This window comes from Pan troglodytes, chromosome 15, assembly GCF_028858775.2.
Source record: "Pan troglodytes isolate AG18354 chromosome 15, NHGRI_mPanTro3-v2.0_pri, whole genome shotgun sequence".
NCBI classification, from domain to species: Eukaryota; Metazoa; Chordata; class Mammalia; order Primates; family Hominidae; genus Pan; species Pan troglodytes.
The window spans coordinates 63,678,239-63,698,538 of record NC_072413.2 but is presented as its reverse complement, the minus strand read 5'-3'; the positions used below and the strand labels follow the sequence as shown (position 1 = coordinate 63,698,538).

The 20,300-nt window shown below is 38.5% G+C and overlaps 1 protein-coding gene across 11 annotated transcripts in view; it reads right to left on the bottom strand.

Moving 5' to 3' along the window:
* The window catches only part of FUT8 (fucosyltransferase 8), a 450,735-nt gene that overhangs the window by 16,029 nt on the left and 414,406 nt on the right, over positions 1–20,300 (bottom strand). For all 11 annotated transcript variants that reach the window (XM_063792665.1, XM_063792663.1, XM_063792664.1 and 8 more), the window contains 2 exons: positions 5,102–5,348; positions 2,798–2,974 (listed from right to left, as the gene is read on the bottom strand). In XM_063792665.1, the coding sequence (XP_063648735.1) occupies positions 2,798–2,974; positions 5,102–5,348 (424 nt within the window). The remainder of the gene's footprint in view (positions 1–2,797; positions 2,975–5,101; positions 5,349–20,300) is intronic.

The window sequence follows — 20,300 nt, the reverse complement described above, 5'->3', positions numbered from 1 at the left end:
GACAGCCCGTGAAAGCAGCCAGGAGGGGGGCTATACACTGCAAAGCCATAGGGGTGGAGCTGCCCAAGGCCAAAGGAGCTCACCTCTTGCATCACTGTGACCTGGCTGTGAGGCGTGCAGTCAAAGGAGATCATTTTGAAGCTTTAACATTTGACTGCCCCACTGGATTTCAGACTTGCATGGGGCCTGTAGCCCCTTTGTTTTGGCCAATTTCTCTCATTTGGAATGGCTGTATTTATCCAATGCCTGTACCCCCACTGTATCTAGGAAGCAACTAACTTGCTTTTGATTTTATAGGCTCATAGGTGGAAGGGACTTGCCTTGTCTTTGATGAGACTTTGGACTCTGGACTTTTGAGTTAATGCTTAAATGAGTTAAGACTCCGGGTGACTGTTGGGAAAGTATGACTGGTTTTGAAATGTGAAGACATGAGATTTGGGAGTGGCCAGGGGTGGAATGATATGGTTTGGCTGTGTCTCCACCCAAATCTCATCTTGAATTCTCAGGTGTTGTGGGAGAGACCCAGTGGAAGGTAATTGAATCATGGGGGCAAATCTTTCCCCTGGTGTTCTCGTGATAGTGAATAGTCTCACAAGATCTAATGGTTTGAAAAATGGGAGTTTCCCTGCACAAGCTCTCTTCTCTTGTCTGCTGCCATGTGAGACATGCCTTTCACCTTCTACCAAGATTGTGAGCCCCACCAGGGATGTGGAACTGTAAGTCTATTAAACCTCTTACTTTTGTAAATTGCCCAGTCTGGGGTATGTCTATCAGCAGTGTGAAAATGAACTAACAGGGTATTTACCAACTTGCGTATTTTTAAGTGAGCATGAATTAATTTGCTCATCAAGAAAACAAGGAAAAAAGCTTGTGATGCGTTCCAGAACAAGTGAAAGAGTAGACAAAATTAGTATCTTTTTCTTCAACCAAGCTACAAATTCAGTTTGGTGTTTTAAATTGAAGAAACATGGTAAACTATACATTTTTTAATTGTGTTTTGTGCCCAAATGTTCATTTAATCCCTCTTACATTAACTCATTCTTATACTTGGCTGATGAATTATTTGCCCTTTGTTTATATATATACACATCTCAGGGTGTGTGTGTGCACGCGTGCGCGCATGTATATGGTAGTGTGTGCATATGCTCAAGAGAGGGAGCCTTGAATAAAAAAGGCAATTTGCTTCAGGTTCATTTGGATTCTTCAGAGGTAGAAAGAGGATTTAAATTATTATCTAATGACTTAGATTAATACCTGCATTATAGTCTTCATTCTAAATTTATTTATTTTCCTCATCCCCATTTGAAACATGGGGGACAACAAATACATTAATTAAATAGCCAAAAAGCTTAAATGATTAAGTGTTAATGTTTTCAAACTGATGGGATTGAAATCAATACCATTTAATATTTACTGGGCATTTAACTACAGCTAGGTATTATGTCCAAAGTACTTATAATCTAGTGAAGGAGACAGAAGTAAGCAAGTGCTAAACACTACAACAGAGGACTGTACAGAGTGGGGAACACAGGCCAGTCAAGGTTCAGGGATGACTTCTGGAGGAGATAGTATCTGAGCAGAACTAAGACTAGAATTTTCTTCTCCTTAATTTCCTACTTTTACATACGTTTAATACATCCTTCATTTATTGATAGTAAATAAAGACTAACTCCAGGTTTACTCAGATCCTATAAGAAGTGTCCAATTAGGATTTGTGCTTTATCTATGTGTTTTCATACTACCCCATGTTAACCCTATAATAGTGTTACTCAACTGTAGGGTAATTGTTTATTCCCCTATTAGATTTGGGAATTCCTTGACAGCAGGGAGTATCTTGTTTATCATGAAATCCCCAGCACCAGCACAGTGCCTGAAATACAGGCAAGCTCAAAAAATAATTGTTACTGTTCCATACACAGTAGTAGTCTTTATTCCTCAACTTACAAAACTTACTTTTTGATTCCTTACCTTTCTTTAGTATAACTTTCAAATTCCACAAATTATTATAAGACAAAACTCTACATATGTGTTCAGTTGTCTGTAACTGTTAATGAAGACAGTGAAATCAAAACGATAAGCACCTGGTTTTATTGCTAACAGTCTGTATAGCTGGCTAGTGTTATCGACTGAACGTTTACATTCGCACAAATTCCTATGTTGAATCCCTAACCCCAATGTGATGGTGTTTGGAAATAGGACCACTGAGAAATAATTAGGCTTAGATGAGGTCATGAGAATGGGGCCCTCATGATGAGATTAGTGTCCTTATATGTGGAGACATCAGAACACTTCCTCTCCTGTTCCCTGCACACACAAAGAAGAGGTCACAAGAGCACAGAGTGAAATAGTGGCTGCTTACAAGCCAAGAGAAAATGAAATCTACCTTGCTAGCATCTTGATCTTGAATTTCCCAGCCTCAGACCTGGGAGAAACAAATTTCTGTAATTTAAACCACTCAGTCTATGTTATTTTGTTATGGCAGCTCCAACAGACTAGTGAAGATTTTAGTACCAAGAAGTAGGGTGATACTTTTAATGATAATAATGATTATTGCTGGTGACAATGCGTAAGTCAGTGGTCCAGTTCATTTTAGACTTCTTATAAGGCATTATTGGATATGGCTAATAAAAATGCTTTGATTAGACTGACAGTTACACAAGTACATAGTCCATTGAATTTTTAAAACCCTAATAATTAGCAATAATAATATACAAAAATCACAAGTCATGGGAAGTAAGAATTCTTTTAAACTGAAAGAGACAACCCCACTCTAGAATCACTAGTTGGTCTAACTTACTTTGTTTTTGCCTCCTTTAATAAAGAAGGGTCATCTGTGGCCAAATACACTCTTTTTTTGTCCACTTGCATTCTGCGTGCAAGAAGCTGAAAATGTTCTTCAACATGCACCATGTACTCTTCAATGGGATGGAAGGCAGCTTCTGTTCCCACTTTGTCTGTGCGTCTGACATGGACTCTGGGGGAGAAATTCAGATTCTACTGGTAATGTACTGACACTGGGTGCTTTGAGGGTACTCAATTTATACCCCTACTTATGGTGGCATTATAGGCATTTTTAACTGATTTTTCTTTCATTTTCACTATTAGAAAAAGTAAAACACATAGTATTTTAAAAACTCAAAAATACATATTCTAAATATACTTGCAGGCTAAACAATACAAGGGGAATTAGAAAGTAAGTAAAGCCTTTGAAGAATGATTTCTTATAGAGAAAATAATTCACATCTTAGGAATAAATGGGAAATTTCAGAGTTGCATTTCATACTAGGCAGCAACCAGCTGTCTGGAAAAAAACTGAATACAACTTAAGATTTTTGTTACCAGGATGATACCAGGATTCACAGTTGTTACTAAAGAACATTAGAGATATTATTTGTAAAGTTCTGATACCAAGGGTTTTCCTCTTTATTTTACCCTGTAGAGTCACCATAACTGCCAGCTTGTAGAACTTAAAAGTTGTCCCAGGAAAACATAGACCTGGATAAACTTTTACAGCACCGTTAAGACCAGCAAACCTTTTAAGGGTTTTTTACTATTTTAGGTAAATGAAACCGATTCCAGCCCTTCTGTTGTGGGCATAATGAATTTCCTTTCTCTGTTTTTCACCATATCAAATGACAGCAGATATTAATTTCACCTGTCATATTTAAGAAAAGCCCCAAAATTGTAAAACTGGGGACACAGATTCACACTGCCCTGTACTGAATAAGGCACTGACTTCCACAGTCTTCTCCTCTCTCCTCCCATCTTAGTGTTTCCAAAGTAATTTTTTTTTTTTTGAGACAAGGTCTTGCTCTGTTGCACACATTGGAGTGCAGTGGCGTGATTATGGTTCACTCCAATCTCTGCCTCCCGGGCTCAAGTGATCCTCTCACCTCAGCCTCCCGAACAGCTGGTACTACAGGCATGTGTCACCAAGCCTGGCTAATTTTTGCTTTTTTTTTTTTTTTGTATTGATGGGGTTTCAACCATGTTGCCTATGTTGAGTTTTCTCAAACTTCTGGGCTCAAGTGATCCACTTGCCTCAGCCTCCCAGTGTTGTGATTACAGGCATGAGCCACTATGCCTGGCCCCAAAGCAATATTAATGGAAATAAAAATAACAGTTTATTTTCATAAATTAAAACACCCTCCTTAAATCTTGCCTTCCCCTCCCCCCAAATTACTAAATCACTATTTATATGTAGAAAAAGGTAGACTTATACGCCTTTAGGTCACAGTATATGGGCCAAACTTAAGGCCAGTTTTTTATTATGAATCTGGAGTGAAGGTTTGATTTCACCAGAGTTACTCTGCCATCTTCATGGCTATTCTTTGCTTTGCATTCCAGACTATAACCCAGATGTGGATACAATCATATGAACATCTATTCTACCATCTTTCCTTCCCACATCCTTCATAATCACTCTTTCTCTGGGGAAATTGGAATTGTTCAGTGGGCTCTATAGAGATGAAGTGGGCAGAACGAATGATTCCATTGAATTTCAATCAAAAGTTACATGAGAAGAAATACGATTTGATATTCTGACTTCACATGTACCTTCTTTACGTCTAACACTTAGAATGGGGTCAATAACTCCTCTACATATGAAGACTAAGACACAAGGAAAGATGTGGGGTGGGAAATATGAAAATAAAAATAAAAAGAAGCTGGACATGGTGATACATGCCTTTAGACCCAGCTATTATACTTGGGAGGCTGAGGTAGGAGGATCACTTGAGCCCAGGGTGGTTGAGGCTGCAGTGAGCCACTACACTTCAGCCTGGGTGACAGAGTGAGACCCTATCTCAAAAATAACAACAACAAAAGCCAAAAGAGAGCTGTGATAAGAGGAGAAAGAAGCAAAGGAAGAGGAGAACTGGAGACAGTAATAGAGCACTACTAAGCAACTTTCTTAGCTGTTCTAAGTAAACAAACAAACAAAAAATAGTCTCCATGTGTCCTTAGGATAGCTCTAGAACCTCTGTCCTTTGATGGGACTATAAAAATTAAATTACATATTGTAAAATTCGCAATATATTGTAAAGATACATAACCCTAACTACTACATATCACAGTTTGAGGGAAAAAATCAGATTCTTACCCAATAACTGGATGTTTGAAGCCAAGCTTCTTGGTGGCTTCTTCTATTTCTTTTTCTAGCCAAGGCTGTGGGCGGATCAAGTATTTGACAAACTGAGACACCCACCACACTGCAGGGTCACCATGCACTCGTACAAGTCGATCTGCGAGGTCTTCTGGTACAGCCAAGGGTAAATATGGAGGACGGGGATGAAGACTGTCTACAATGGGAAGCTCGACCACTTGAACATTTTTGTCCTTCACTTCACCTGACAATATTGAAACATATAGTCATTACCACATGGTATTCCTTATACATCCACCATTCAACAAGAACTTATTCTGAGTGCTTTCATCCTCACAGCAACTCTAAAGAAGTATAATCTTCACTTTACAAAGGAAGTTAAATAACTTGCTCGAAATACCAGAGCAAAAGTGACAGAGGTGAATTTCACATGCAGGTTAGTCTATCTCTCAAGTCTCTGGTCTTTTCTAAAAGTTTCTATCATAACATGCTATCATACCAACACCTCATGGTAGGCAGAACTCAAAGTATCTAATCAAAGAATGACAGTAGATACAGCCAGCTAGCAAAGTTCTATTTTTTGTTGTTGTTTTGGAATTAGAAAATAAAGTGTTCTCGAAACTTCTAGCTTTTCATTACAGCAAATTGCTCTTGCATTACTTTCATGACAGAACACAATGACTCTGGAAACACCTGAAGATTATAATTATAAGCCAATCATCTACATTTTTTAAAGAAAAAAATTAGATAATTCTAAAATCTTTTTTTTTTTTTTAATCTATTGGAGGGAGATGAAGCAAGATGGCTGAATAGAAGCCTCAACCAATCGCTGCCCCCACCACAGGAACACCAAATTTAACAACTATCTACACAAAAAAGCACCTTCACAAGAACCAAAAATCAGGTAAGTGATCACAGTACCTGATTTTAACTTCATATTGCTGAAAGAGGCACTGAAGAGAGTAGGAAAGACAGTTTTCGATTGTCTACTACCCCTTCCCCACCCCCTCTTGGATAACAGCTCAGCCACAGTGGAACAGAGCACCAAGTGGGCTCTTGGGATTCCTGATTCCAGACCTTGGCTCTTGTATGGCACTCCTGGACCTGCCTGGGCCAGAGGGGAGCCCAGTGCCCTGAAGGGCGAGTCCCAGGCCTGGCAACATTTACCACAAGCTGACTGAAGAGCCCTTGGGCCTTAAGTGAACATGAACCGTAGCCTGGCAATAATCCCTGTGGGCTTGTAGTGGTGGTGGCCATAGGGAGAGACTCTTTTGCCTATGAAAAGAGGAGTGAAAAGTGGGAAGCACTTTGTCTTATGGTTTGGATGCCAGCTCAGCTGCAGGAGAATAGAGGACCAGATAGGGTTCTAAGGTTTCCAACTCCAGATGCTGGCTCCCAGATGGCATCTCTGGACCTGCCTGGGGCCCAGGGGAACTTGCTTGCTGTCCTGAAGGGATGGATAAAAGCCTGACTGGCTTTGCCACCTGCTCATTGTAGAGCCCTAGAACTTTGAGCCAACACAGGAGGTAGCCAGGTAGGGGTTACACTGGGCCTTGGGTGAGATCCAGTGCTATGCTGGTTTCAGGTCTGGTCTAGTGCAGTTCCAGTGGTGGTAGCCACAAAAGTGCTTGTGTCACCACTCCCCCAGCTACAAGAGGCTTGGAGCACAGAATCAGAGACTCATTTGTTTGGGACAAAGTAAGGGAAGAGAACAAGAGTCTCTGCTTGGTAATCCAGAGAATTCTTCTAGACCTTATCTAAGACCACAAAGGTAGCACCTCTGCAAGTCTGTAAGAACCACAGCATTATCGGGCTTGGGGTGCCCCCTAATGTAGATATGGCTGCAATGACCAAAACTGGATCACAACAGCCAACTCCCTTCAAATATCTGGAAAGCCTTTCTAAGACAGGTACAAAAGAGTTCAGATTGTGAAGACTACGATAAATACCTTCAATGCCCAGACACCAATGAACACCCACAAGCATCAAGACCATCCAGGAAAACATGGCCTTGAAAAACAAACTAAATAAGGCACCAGGGACCAAATCCTGAAGAAACAGAGATATGTGACCTTTCAGACAGGGAATTCAAAAGAGCTATTTTGAGGAAATGCAAAGAAGTTCAAGATAACACAAAGAAGGAATTCAGAATCCTATCAGATAAAGTTAACAAAGAGGTTGAAACAATTAAAAGGAATCAAGCAGAAATTCTGGGGTTGAAAAATGCAGCTGACATACTGAGTCTCTTAATAGAAGTCATCAAGCAGAAGAAAGAATTGGCAAGCTTAAAGACAGGCTATTTGAAAATACACTGTCAACAGAGACAAAAGAAAAAAGAATGAAAAACAATGAAGCATGCCTATAAGATCTAAATAATAGTTTCAAAAGGGCAAATCTAACAGTTATTGGCCTTAAGAAGGAGGCAGAGAGAGATAGGAACAGAACGTTTATTCAAAGGGATGATAACAGAGAACATCCGAATTCTAGACAAAGATATCAATATTCAAGTACAAGAAAGTTATACATCAACCAGATTTAACCCAAAGAAGACTACCATTCAAGGCATTTAATAACCAAACTTCCAAAGGTCAAGGATAAAGAAAGGACCCTAAAAGCAGCAAAAGAAAAAATAAATAACATACCATGGAGCTCCAATATGTCTGACAGCAGACTTTTCAGTGGAAACATTACAGGCCAAAAGAGAGTGGTATGACATAAACTACTGAGGGAAAAAAAACTTTTACCCTAGAATAGTATATCCAGTGAAAACATCCTTCAAGCTTGAAGAAGAAATAAAGACTTTCCCAGACAAACAAAAGCTGAGAGATTTCATCAACATCAGACCTGTTCTACAAGAAATGCTAAGGGGAATCCTTCAATTTGAAGGAAAAAAGGTGTTAATGGGCAATTAAAAAATGATCTGAAGGTACCTCACTGGTCATACTAAGTATACAAAAAACCACATAATTTTATAACACTGTAATTGTGGTATGTAACCTACTGATATCTTAAGTAAAAGACTAAAAGATGAACTGATCAAAAATAACTACAACTTTTCAAGACATACTTGGTACCATAAGATATAAATAGAAATAACAGAAAGTTAAAAAGTTGGGGGGACAAAGTACAGAGTATTTATTAGACTTCTTTTTGGTTGCATGTTTGTTTATGCAATTGGTGCCAAATTGTCATCAGTTTAAAATAACGAGCTATAAGTTATTTGCAAGCCTCATGATAACCTCAAATCAAAAAACATACAATGAATACACAAAAAATAAAAAGCAAGAAATTAAAACATACCACCAGAGAAAATCACCTTCACTAAAAGGAAAATAGAAAGGAAGGAAAGAAGGAAGAGAAGACCACAAAATAACCAGAAAACAAATAACAAAATGGCAGGAGTAAGATCTTACTTATTATTAATAACACTAAATGTAAACAAACTGAATTCTCCAATCAAAAGACATAGAGTGGCTGAATAGCTAAGAAACACAAAATTCAATGATCTGTTACCTACAAGAAACATACTTCACCTATAAAGACACACAGACTAAAAATAAAGGGATGGAAAAAGATATTTCACTCCAATGAAAACCAAAAAAGAGCAGGAGTAGCTATACCTGTAATAGACAAAATAGATTTCAAGAAAAAAAACTATAAAAAGGGACAAAGAAGGAGGTGAGGAGCGCCTCTGCCTGGCCGCCCCGTCTGGGAACTGAGGAGTGCCTCTGCCAGGCCGCCCCGTCTGAGAGGTGAGGAGCGCCTCTGCCCGGCAGCTGCCCCGTCTGGGAAGTGAGGAGCGTCTCTGCCCAGCCGCCCCATCTGGGAAATGGGGAGCGCCTCTGCCCGGCTGCTCCGTCTGGGAAGTGGGGAGCGCCTCTGCCTGGCCGCCCCATCTGGGAGGTGAGGAGCGTCTCTGCCCGGCCGCCCATCGTCTGGGATGTGAGGAGCGCCTCTGCCCGGCCGCCCTTCGTCTGGGAGATGAGGAGCGCCTCTGCCCGGCCGCCCTGTCTAGGAAGTGAGGAGCGCCTCTGCCCAGCTGCCCCGTCTGGGATGTGAGGAGCGCCTCTGCCCGGCTGCCCCATCTGGGAGGTGAGGAGAGTCTCTGCCTGGCCGCCCCGTCTGGGAAGTGAGGAGCGTCTCTGCCCGGCTGCCCTGTCTGGGAGGTGAGGAGCGCCTATGCCCGGCCGCCCATCGTCTGGGAAGTGAGGAGCGCCTCTGCCCGGCTGCCCCGTCTGGGAGGTGAGGAGCACCTCTGCCCGGCCGCCCCGTCTGGGAGGTGAGGAGCGCCTCTGCCCGGCCGCCCCGTCTGGGAGGTGAGAAGCGCCTCTGCCCAGCCGCCCCGTCTGGGAAATGAGGAGCGCCTCTGCCCGGCCGCCCGTCGTCTGGGAAGTGGGGAACGCCTCTGCCCGGCCGCCCCATCTGGGAAGTGGGGAGCGCCTCTGCCCGGCCGCCCCATCGGGGAGGTGAGGAGCGCCTCTGCCCGGCCGCCCCGTCTGGGAAGTGAGGAGCGCCTCTGCCCGGCCGCCCCATCTGGGAAGTGAGGAATGCCTCTGCCTGGCTGCCCCATCTGGGAGGTGTACCCAACAGCTCCGAAGAGACAGCGACTATCGAGAACAGGCCATGATGATGATGGTGGTTTTGTCAAAAAGAAAAGGGGGAAATGTGGGGAAAAGAAAGAGAGATCAGATTGTTACTGTGTCTGTGTAGAAAGAAGTAGACATAGGAGACTCCATTTTGTTCTGTACTAAGAAAAATTCTGCCTTGGGATGCTGTTAATCTATAACCTTACCCCCAACCGCGTGCTCTCTGAAACATGTGCTGTGTCAACTCAGGGTTAAATGGATTAAGGGCGGTGCAAGATGTGCTTTGTTAAACAGATGCTTGAAGGCAGAAAAAAAAAAAAAAAAATCCTGGTCTAGAATAAATTCCATTATTTTCCAAAAAAAAAAAAAAAAAAGGGACAAAGAAGGTCACTATATAATGATAAAGGGATCAATTCATCAAGAAGATATAATAATTATAAATATAAATGCACTCAACACTGGAGCACCCAGATACATAAAGCAAATATTACAGCTAACGAGAGAGGCAGACCCCAATATAATAATAGCTGGAGATTTCAACACCTCACTTTCAGAATTGGACAGACAGAAAATCAACAAAGGAACATCAGACTTAATCTGCATCAGAAACCAAATGGACCTAATAAATACTTATAGAACATTTCATCCAATGGCTGCAGAATACACATTCTTCTCCTCAGCACATGGATAGTATTACAAGGACAGACCATAAATTAGGTCACAAAACAAGACTTAAAACATTCACGAAATTGAAATACTATCAAGTTGTTTTTTTTTTTTTTTTGAGAGAGGGTCTCACTCTTGTCCAGGCTGGAGTGCAGTGGTGTGACCTCAGCTCACTGCAGACTCTGCCTCCCAGGCTCAAGTGATCATCCCACCTCAGCCTCCTGAGTAGCTAGGACCACAAGGTATGTGCCACTGTACTCAGCCTCAAGTATCTTCTCAGACCACAATGAAATAAAACAAGAAATCAGTAACAAGATAAATTTTAGAAACTATACAAACACATGGAAATTAAATAATATGTTCCTTAAATACCAATGGATCAATGAAGAAATTAAGAAGGAAATTAAAAAAATTTCTTGAAACAAATGATCATGGAAACACAACATACCAAAACCTATGGGATACAGTGAAAGCAGTACTGACAGAGAAGTTTATAGCAGTAAGTGTCTACATCAAAAAAGTAGAAAAACTTCAAATAAATGACCTAATGATGCATCTTAAAGAACCACAAAACTAGAGCAAATCAAACCCAAAATTAGTAAAAGAGAAGAATAAAGATCAGAGCAGAAATAAATGAAATTGAAACAATCATTCTTGACCAAATGGGATTTATCCCAGAGATGCAAGGATGGTTGGGCATATGCAAATCAATCAATGAGACATATCATATCAACAGAATGAAGAACAAAAGCCACATGATCATTTCAATTGATGCAGAAAAAGCATGTGATAAAATTCAAGATCTCTTCATGATAAAAACCCTTTAAAAACTGAGTATAAAAGCAACGTATCTCAACATAATAAAAGCCATATACATAGATCCACAGCTAATATCATACTGAGTGGGGAAAAGCTGAAAACCACTTCTCTAAGATCTGGAACACAACAAAGATGCTCTCTGTCACCACTGTTATTCAACACAGTACTGGAAGTTCTAGCTAGAGCAATCAGACAAGAGAAAGAAAGAAAGGGTGTCCAAAATGGAAAGAAAGAAATCAAATTCTTGTTGTTTGCACATGATATGACACTACATTTGTAAAAACCTAAAGATTCTACAAAAAAAAATTTAGAACTGATAAATTCAGTAAAGTTGCAGGACACAAAATCAACATACAAAAATCAGTGCATTTCTATATGTCAACAGTGAACAACCTGAAAAAGAAATCCAAAACATAATCCAATTTACAATAGTTACAAATAAAGTTAAATACCTAGGAATTAACTTAACCAAAGATGTGAAAGATCTCTACAATGAAAACTATAAAACACTGATGAAAGAAATGGAAGAGGACACCAAAAAAAGGAAAGGTATTCCATGTTCATAGATTGGAAGAATCAATATTGTTAAAATGCCCATACTATCCAAAGCAATCTACAGATTCAATGCAATCCCTATGAAAATACCAATGACTTTTTCATAGAAATAGAAAAAAAAAATCCTAAAACTTAAATGGGGATGTGGTGGCTTATGCCTATAATCCTAACACTTTGGAAGGCCAAACCAGGAGGATGGCTTGAGGCCAAGGGTTTGAGACCAACCTTGCAAAGACAATGAGACTCTGTGGCTATTAAATAAATAAATAAAATTTATATGGAACCACAAAAGACACAGGATAACCAAAGCTGTCCTAAGCAGAAAGCACAAAACCAGAAGAATCACATTATCTGACTTCAAATTATACTAGGGAGCTACAGTAACCAAAACAGCATGGCACTAGCATAAAAACATGGAGCTATAGTAACCAAAACAGCATGGCTCTAGCATAGAAAAAGACACATAGACCAATGGAATAAAATTGAGAGCCCAGAAACAAATCTATACATTGACACTGACTCATTTTCAACAAAGGTGCCAAGAATATACACTGAGGAAAGGAAACTCTCTTCAATAAATGGTGCTGGGAAAACTGGATATCCATATGCTCAGGAATGAAACTAGGCCCCTATCTCTCACCATATACACAAATCAAATAAAAATGGATTAAAGACTTAAATCTAAGACCTCAAACTATGAAACTACTAAGAGAAAACATTGGGGAAGCTCTCCAGGACACTGGAGTGGGTAAAGATTTCTTGAGTAATACCACATAAACACAGGCAACCAAAGCAAAAATGGACAAATGGGACCGACTCAAGTCTGCACAGCAAAGAAAACAATAAACAAAATGAAGAGACAACCTGCAGAATGGGAGAAAATATTTGCAAACTACCCATGTGACAAGAGATAAATAACGAGAATATAAAAGAAGCTCAAACAACTCTACAGGATAAAAGTAATAATCCAATCAAAAATGGGCAAAAGATCCGATTAGACGTTTCTCAAAAGAAGATGTACAAATGGCAAACAGGTATATGAAGAGGTGCTCAGCATCAATGATCATCAAAAACTACAACAAGGTATCATTTAACCCCAGAAAAAATGTCAAAATTCAGGCAATAACAAATGCTGGCAAGTATGTGCAGAAAAGGGAACCCTCATACACTGTTGGTGGGAATGCAAATTAGTACAACCACTACGGAGAACAGTTTAGACATTCCTCAAAAAAACTAAAAATTGAGCTACCATATGATCCAGCAATCCCACTGCTGGGTATATACCCAAAAGAAAGGAAATCAGTATATCAAAGAGATACCTGAACTCCCATGTTTACTGCAGCACTGTTCACAATAGCCAAGATTTGAAAGCAACCTAAGTGTCCAGATGAATAAACAAAGAAAATATGGTAAATATACACAATGTAGTACTATTCAGCCATAAAAAAGAATGAGATCCTGTCATTTGCAACAACATGGATGGAACTGGAGGTCACTGTGTTAAACAAAATAAGCCAGGCACAGAAAGACAAACTTGGCATGTTCTCACTTATTTGTGGGAGCTAAAAATTAACACAATTGAAATCTTGGAGATAGAGTGTAGAATGACAGTGACCAGAGGCTGGAAAAGGTAGTGGGAGGTGGGGGGTAAGGGAGGATGGCTAATGGGTACAAAAAGTCGAAAAAGTAAGACCTAGTATTTCACAGCACAGCAAGGTGACTACAGTCAATGATAATTTAACTGTACATTTTAAAATAAGTAAAAGCATATAATTGGATTGTTTGTAACATAAAGGATAAATGCTTGAGGTGATGGATACCCCATTTACCCTGATGTGATTATTATGCATTGTATGCCTGTATCAAAATATCTCATTACCTCATATATATACCTACTATGTACCCACAGAATTTTTTCAAAAATTAAAAAGAAAAAACTATATTTTCACCAGGCGCAGTGACTCGCGCCTGTAATCCCAGCACTTTGGGAGACTGAGGCAGGAGGATCACCTGAGGTCAGAAGTTTGAGATCAGCCTGACCAACATGGAGAAACTCCATCTCTACTAAAAATACAAAAATTAGCCGGGTGTGGTGGCACATGCCTGTAATCCCAGCTACTCAGGAGGCTGAGGCAGGAGAATCGCTTGAACCCAGGAGGCAGAGGTTGCAGTGAGCCGACATCATGCCATTTGCACTCCAGACTGGGCAATAGAGCGAAACTTCGTCTCAAAAACGCAACCACCACCACCACCATCACAACAAAAAAACTGTATTTTCAAATATGATAATAGAATGTGTATTGCTTTTTACCTTGAACTCTAAAGTTCAGAGACTAGATGCTAATTTTTACAGATTATGATTACTTTCAGAATTAAATTTCCATAAATCATGAATGTTACTGATGTTCTATCACCTTTATAATCCAATGATAAGTATAATCCAAAATGTGATAGCCAGCACCCCTAGAGTTTATTTTACATATTAACGACCACATAGTAGTAACTACGAGACCCAAAGATACCAGAAATATTTCACTACCATAAAATGTACTGAGTTAAATTTTTGATAACAAAAAATATTAACGTGAACATACAAAATAACTCCAGTTAAGATGTCTCTGACTATAATGAATTAGAATAAAAATCACTGTACCATTAAAGAAATAATGTACTTGTAAAGAATAAACCTAGAATATGTTTAAAATGTATTCACCAGAACAAAACACAGTCTTCAAATTGTCTTCCTGTATATATGCAAAATGTTTTAAAATAAATGAAATGATCTAGGAATATAATATAGTCAATCAAGCCAACTACATGGTTATTAGAAAGTCAGTTTGGCTAATAACTTCTTCATATTCTCTCCCTCTGATATATAAAACTCATTTTAGGATTCTTAGAACAAAATCTTTGAAACATGACATTTGTTGCCTGAATAAATGGCAGTAAAATAATTCACCATCAGTACTGCAGTTCATCTAGGGTGCCAGTTAAGAGTTGGGCACCTTTATCAGACAAGAAACTATAATTAAGAGTATAAGAGTAAATAATTAGCTGCATTTTAAATTAAGCTGTAATAGTCTCCCCTAATGTAAGGAAAACTGGGGTGCTTTCCTTGAGGTGAAGATGATCAGAAATATAGTACATGCATGTAAGAAAAAGAAGAATGAAAGAGCAAGAAGGAGAATTTTTTTTTTATAAAAAAGAGAGAAAGGAAGGAAAACCCTAGTCTCATATATGACCATAAATTCAGCTTCCTATAAGTAAAAGCAAAACTAGTAGGGCTGCCTTCCTTTAACAACTTCTTCCTAACAAGGTTATTCTAAATGTTCAGTGTAACTAGCTCCAAATTTTACTTATATGAAAGTGTTATCTTCTGATTAACCCAAGGCCTCAGTTTCCTTACAGATTGCTCCATTAACAGCTTTAAGAAAGAAAGAAAAACTGCCCACATATTTAAGACAGAGAACTCAGTTTTTTATTCTTTATTCATTCATTTATTCATTCACTTGTTTAAATATTTAGTGATCATTACTGTTACAGTTTGGGCATTTGCCCCCTCCTAATCTCATGTCGAAATTAGATTCCCAGTGTTGGAGTGTTGGAGGTGGGGCCTGGTCCTGGTGGGAGGTGTTTGGGTTACAGGGGCAGATCCCTCATGAAAGACTTGGTACTGTTCTAGAGGTAATGAGTGAGTTCTTGCTCTACTAGTTCTCAGCAGAACTGATTGTTAAAAAGAGCCCAGCATCTTCCTCACCCTTCTCTCTCTTCCCTCCTCTCTTGCCATGTCCCTTCACCATCTGCCATGAGTGCAAGCTTTCTGAAGCCCTCACCAGAGGCAGATGCTGGCACCATACTTCTTACACAGCCTGCAGAGCCATGAGCCAAATAAATCTTTTTTTGTTATAAATTACTCAGCCTTGAGTATTACTTTATAGCAATGCAAAACGAGCTAAAACAACTACTACGTGAACACTGTGCTAGAAAGGGTATACAGTGATGACATGATTCTTCACCTCTAAGTAATAACTACTCAAGATTTCCAGTTCAAAACCCTCATCCAGACTAGACTGCATTCAATGAAAGAAAAATAGATTTAAAAAAACATCACCAACAAATATGCTATCACAAAGATACACGCTACTGTCTAGTAAACTACTAAAAGATATTTACACTTATAGAAGAAAATTGGCATAGAACAAAAGCTTAATTTCCTCAATAACAACATATTTCAAAATGAAAGAAAATAACATAGTACATGCTATGTTAGAAAGCCCTTCTTTTACTTGATTTACCATATAATATTATATATTCTATTCAAATATACATGCAAAAGAATTTTAATCTAAAAGAAATCTCAGAAATAATCTTGTTCAGTATTTTCTAAATTTTAGTCATTTGTATACCATCTTTATGATTTTTATATCCATGGACCATATGTATTATTTAATATTTTAAAAGCCAATTCATCTTTTAAAACTTAAGTGAGTTTCTTTTATAGATGTTAACCATAAATATAAATTCACTGAAAAAAACATGTTATTAAATTCTATATGAATACCATTGCTTATGGAAAACTCTAAGCTGAAGTTCGGTTAAAAAGGGAGATTATTAGTGAGGTTTTAAAGGGTAATAACTGCTTTTCCTCTTACATTTCCTAAGAGTTTGAAACCAACTGAAAAAGAGAGAGAAATAAAATGACAATCAAAATATCAGCTTGATAACCAATATCGATGAATTGCAGAATGTGACTTTGTGGTTTGGATTTATGGCTTCGTGGACCTTCTCATAGTTGCCATCCTGTCCTAAGCAAAGTTTGTCAACCAAAGTCTATTACATGGTAGAAGAGAAGTGCCTTGAGTATGGGCCACACCATGAGAGAAGTCAGAAAAGAAACAGCTGTGCCTCACATGTTTGGTTCCTCCTGCCAAACGTGCCAGTTGGATAACACATTGATTTCGTTCCAAGTGCAAGGGAAATGAGGTCAAAAGAAAGAGCAAAAAAGCATTTCTGTACTTTTTCCTTCTAAGGGAATTCATTTCGCTTCTGTAGAAACTTTTTTTCTTCTTACTTTCATTGTTCTGTGTGACTCTCATGTGGAAACTCTTGAGGAGTATAAAATTCACAGTACCTGTTCACTCTCACCCCTACCCTAACCCCACAACCAAACAATTATCCAGTGTTAGAGAACTATTAAAGATATCTTAATATCAAACTGAGACTTTCTTTTTGATGTAATCAGAAAGATTGAAAAAGGAGTAACTTTCTTACTATGTGATTCAATGTTTATTTTAATGTTTTATCAAGGCACTGCCTAAAGTAATCTCATATGCCACCTAAAATCATCTCTAGTAATCTTTCAGAGTTTGGGAAACAAAGGTTTATTCAAACTTTCATTTTACAGAGGAAATAGACTAAGAGAGATTAAAAGAAATTCTCAAAGGTAATATTGTTAATAAAACGGCCAAGATCAGACCCTAGTGTTTACTCATTACTTATACTACATCCTACTTTATGAAACCTACATATTTGTTTTGTTTTGATTTATTTTGAATTGAAAATTAATAATTGTATATGTATTTTTATGGGGTTCAATGTGGTGTTTTGATATTTATATACATTGTAGAAAGATTACATCAAGCTAATTAACATACCCATTATTTCACCAACTTATCCTTCTTTTGTAATCAGAACATTAGAAATAAATTCTTTTAGCAATTTTGAAATATACATTATTATTAACTGTGGTCACCATGCAGTACCACAGACCACTAAAACTTATTCCTACAGTTTAACTGAAACTTTGTACCCTTTCATCAACATCTCTCCTTTCCCCATCCCCTCCCACACCATCCCCCGACCGCAGCAGGCACTGATTATCACCTTTCTACTCTTCCTATGAGATCAATGTTTTTAGATATCACATGTGAGATTATACAGTGTTTGTCTTTCTGTGACTGGCTTATTTAACTGTCAGAACTAATGAACAAATTCAGTAAAGTTGCACGTTACAAAATCAATATACAAAAATCAGTAGTGTTTCCCTACACTAACAACAAACTATTCCAAAAGGAAATTAAGGAAACAATCCCATTTACAATAGCATCAAAAAATAAAACAGGAGGAAATTTAACCAAGGAGGTGAAAATCCATACACTGAAAACTTATAAAATATTGACAAAAGATATTAAAAAGACAAATAAGTAAAAAAAGATGTACCATGTTCATGGATTGGAAGAACTAATATTATTAAAATGTCCACATTATCTGTATTAGTCCATTTTCATACTGCTATAAAGAACTGCCTGAGATTCGGTAATTTATAAAGAAAAAAGGTTTAATTGACTCACAGTTCAGCATGGCTGGGGAGGCGTCAGGAAACCTATAATCCTGGAAGAAGGCGAAGGGAAAGCAAGGCACCTTCTACACAAGGTAGCAGGAAGGAGAAGTGCCAAGTGAAGAGGGAAGAGCCCCTGATAAAACCATCAGGTCTTGTGATAACTCACTATCATTAGAACAGCATGGGGGAAACCACCCCCATGATTCAATTACATCCACCAGGTCTCTTGACATGTGGGGATTATGGGAATTACAATTCAAGATGAGATTTGGGTGGGGATGTAAAGCATAACCGTATCACTATCCAAAGCAATCTACAGATTCAATACAATCCCTATCAAAATTCCAATGTCATTTTTCACAGAAATAGAAAAAACAATCCTAACATATGTATGAATTCACTAAAAAACCCAAATAGTCCAGGCAATCTTGAGCAAAAAGAACAAAGCTGGAGGCACCAGACCCACTTGATTTGAAAATATAAAGCTACTGTAATCAAAACAGGATGGTACTGGCATAAAAACAGACATATCGACCAATGGAACAGAACTGAAAGCCCAGAAATAAACCCAAGTATTTATGGTCAATTGAATTTTCACAAAGGTGCCAACACACAATGCAAAAAGGCTCATCTCTTCAATAAACAGTATTGGGAAAACTGGATATGCAGAGGAATGAAACTGAACTTTTATACTATATATAAAAATCAACTCAAAATGGTTATAAGACTTTAAGATCTGAAACCATACAACTATAGGAAGAAAACGGGAAAAGCTTCATGACAGTGGTGTGGGCAACAATTTCTTGGAAAGAACTCTAAAAGCACAGGCAGCAAAAGCAAAAATAGACAAATGAAACTGAATCAAAGTAAAAGGTTCTGTACAGCAAAGAAAACGAGAGTGAAGAGATAATCCATGAATTGGAAAAAAAAATTGCAAGCCATACACCCAACAAAGGGCTAATATCTATAATAATAAGCAACTCAAACAACAATAGCAAGAAAGCAAATAATCCAATTTAAAAATGGGCAAAGGATCTGAACAGATATTTCTCAAAAGAAGAGATACTAATGGTCAACAGATAGATGGAAAAAAATGCTCTTTAATCATGAGAGAAATGCAAATTAAAACTGCAATGAGTTATCACCTCACACCTGTTAGAATAGCTATTACCAAAAAGACAATAATAAGTGGTGGCGAGGATGTGCAGGAAAGGGAACCCTTGTACACCATTGGTGGGAATGTAAATTAGTTCAGCCATTTTGGAATCTATATTTTTTAAAAAATAATTTAAGTATGGCCAGTTTAATCAAGAGAGCCCTGCCATTCCATCAAGACTTTAAGGCTCTAAAAGAATACACCATACCAACCTTCCAGCAAGAAAACGTTTCATATGTAAAAATCATACATAAGTTAGCACTATACATTTATAAAGAATCAGTACAAACTAGCCCCGTTCAACATGAATTAATATGATTATTACTGATTATTTCAGGAACATTTTCAAGTCTGTCTCCATGCTATGGTCTGAATGTTTATTTTCCCCCCAAATTCATATGCTGAAATCCCTACTTCCCAAGGTGATGGTATTAGGAGGTCTCTGTGAGGTAATTAAGTCATAAGAGCAGGCAAAACCCTCATGAATGGGATTAATAACTTTTTAAAGGAGACCCCAGAGAACTTGTTTGCCCCTTCTACCATGTGAGGATACAGCAAAAAAGTAACACCCATAAGGAAGCAGGCCCTCATCAGACACTGAATCTGTTGGTGCCAACAGTCTTTAGAACTGCAAGAAATAAATTGCTGTTGTTTATAGGCCACCCAGTTTATAGTATTTTGTTATAGCAGCCCAAACGGACTGACACTCCTCTGGTTAATAATCCTGTTTTACAAGGTCATTCATTCTCTTTACTAAGGACAGGTAACACTCTTATCTGCCCTTAGCAAAGGGGAGATCGCTGAAACCCATAGTCTTGCTGGAGGCTGGAGCAGAGAGGCACATCAAGCAAAATATACTAAGGCAAATGCCTATGCATGCAGTCTTTGACTGTAGCATGTAGTGGCTGAGAGTATGGGCTTTGGAATCACAAAAACTGGTGTCCAAATCCTCTATCACTTACCAGTTGTGTGACCTTGAAGAAGTTATATTTAACTTCATCCCAGTTTCTTCATCTGGAAAATGGCATTAATATTAGCACCATACTCATCTATAAAATGGGACTGATAATAGTA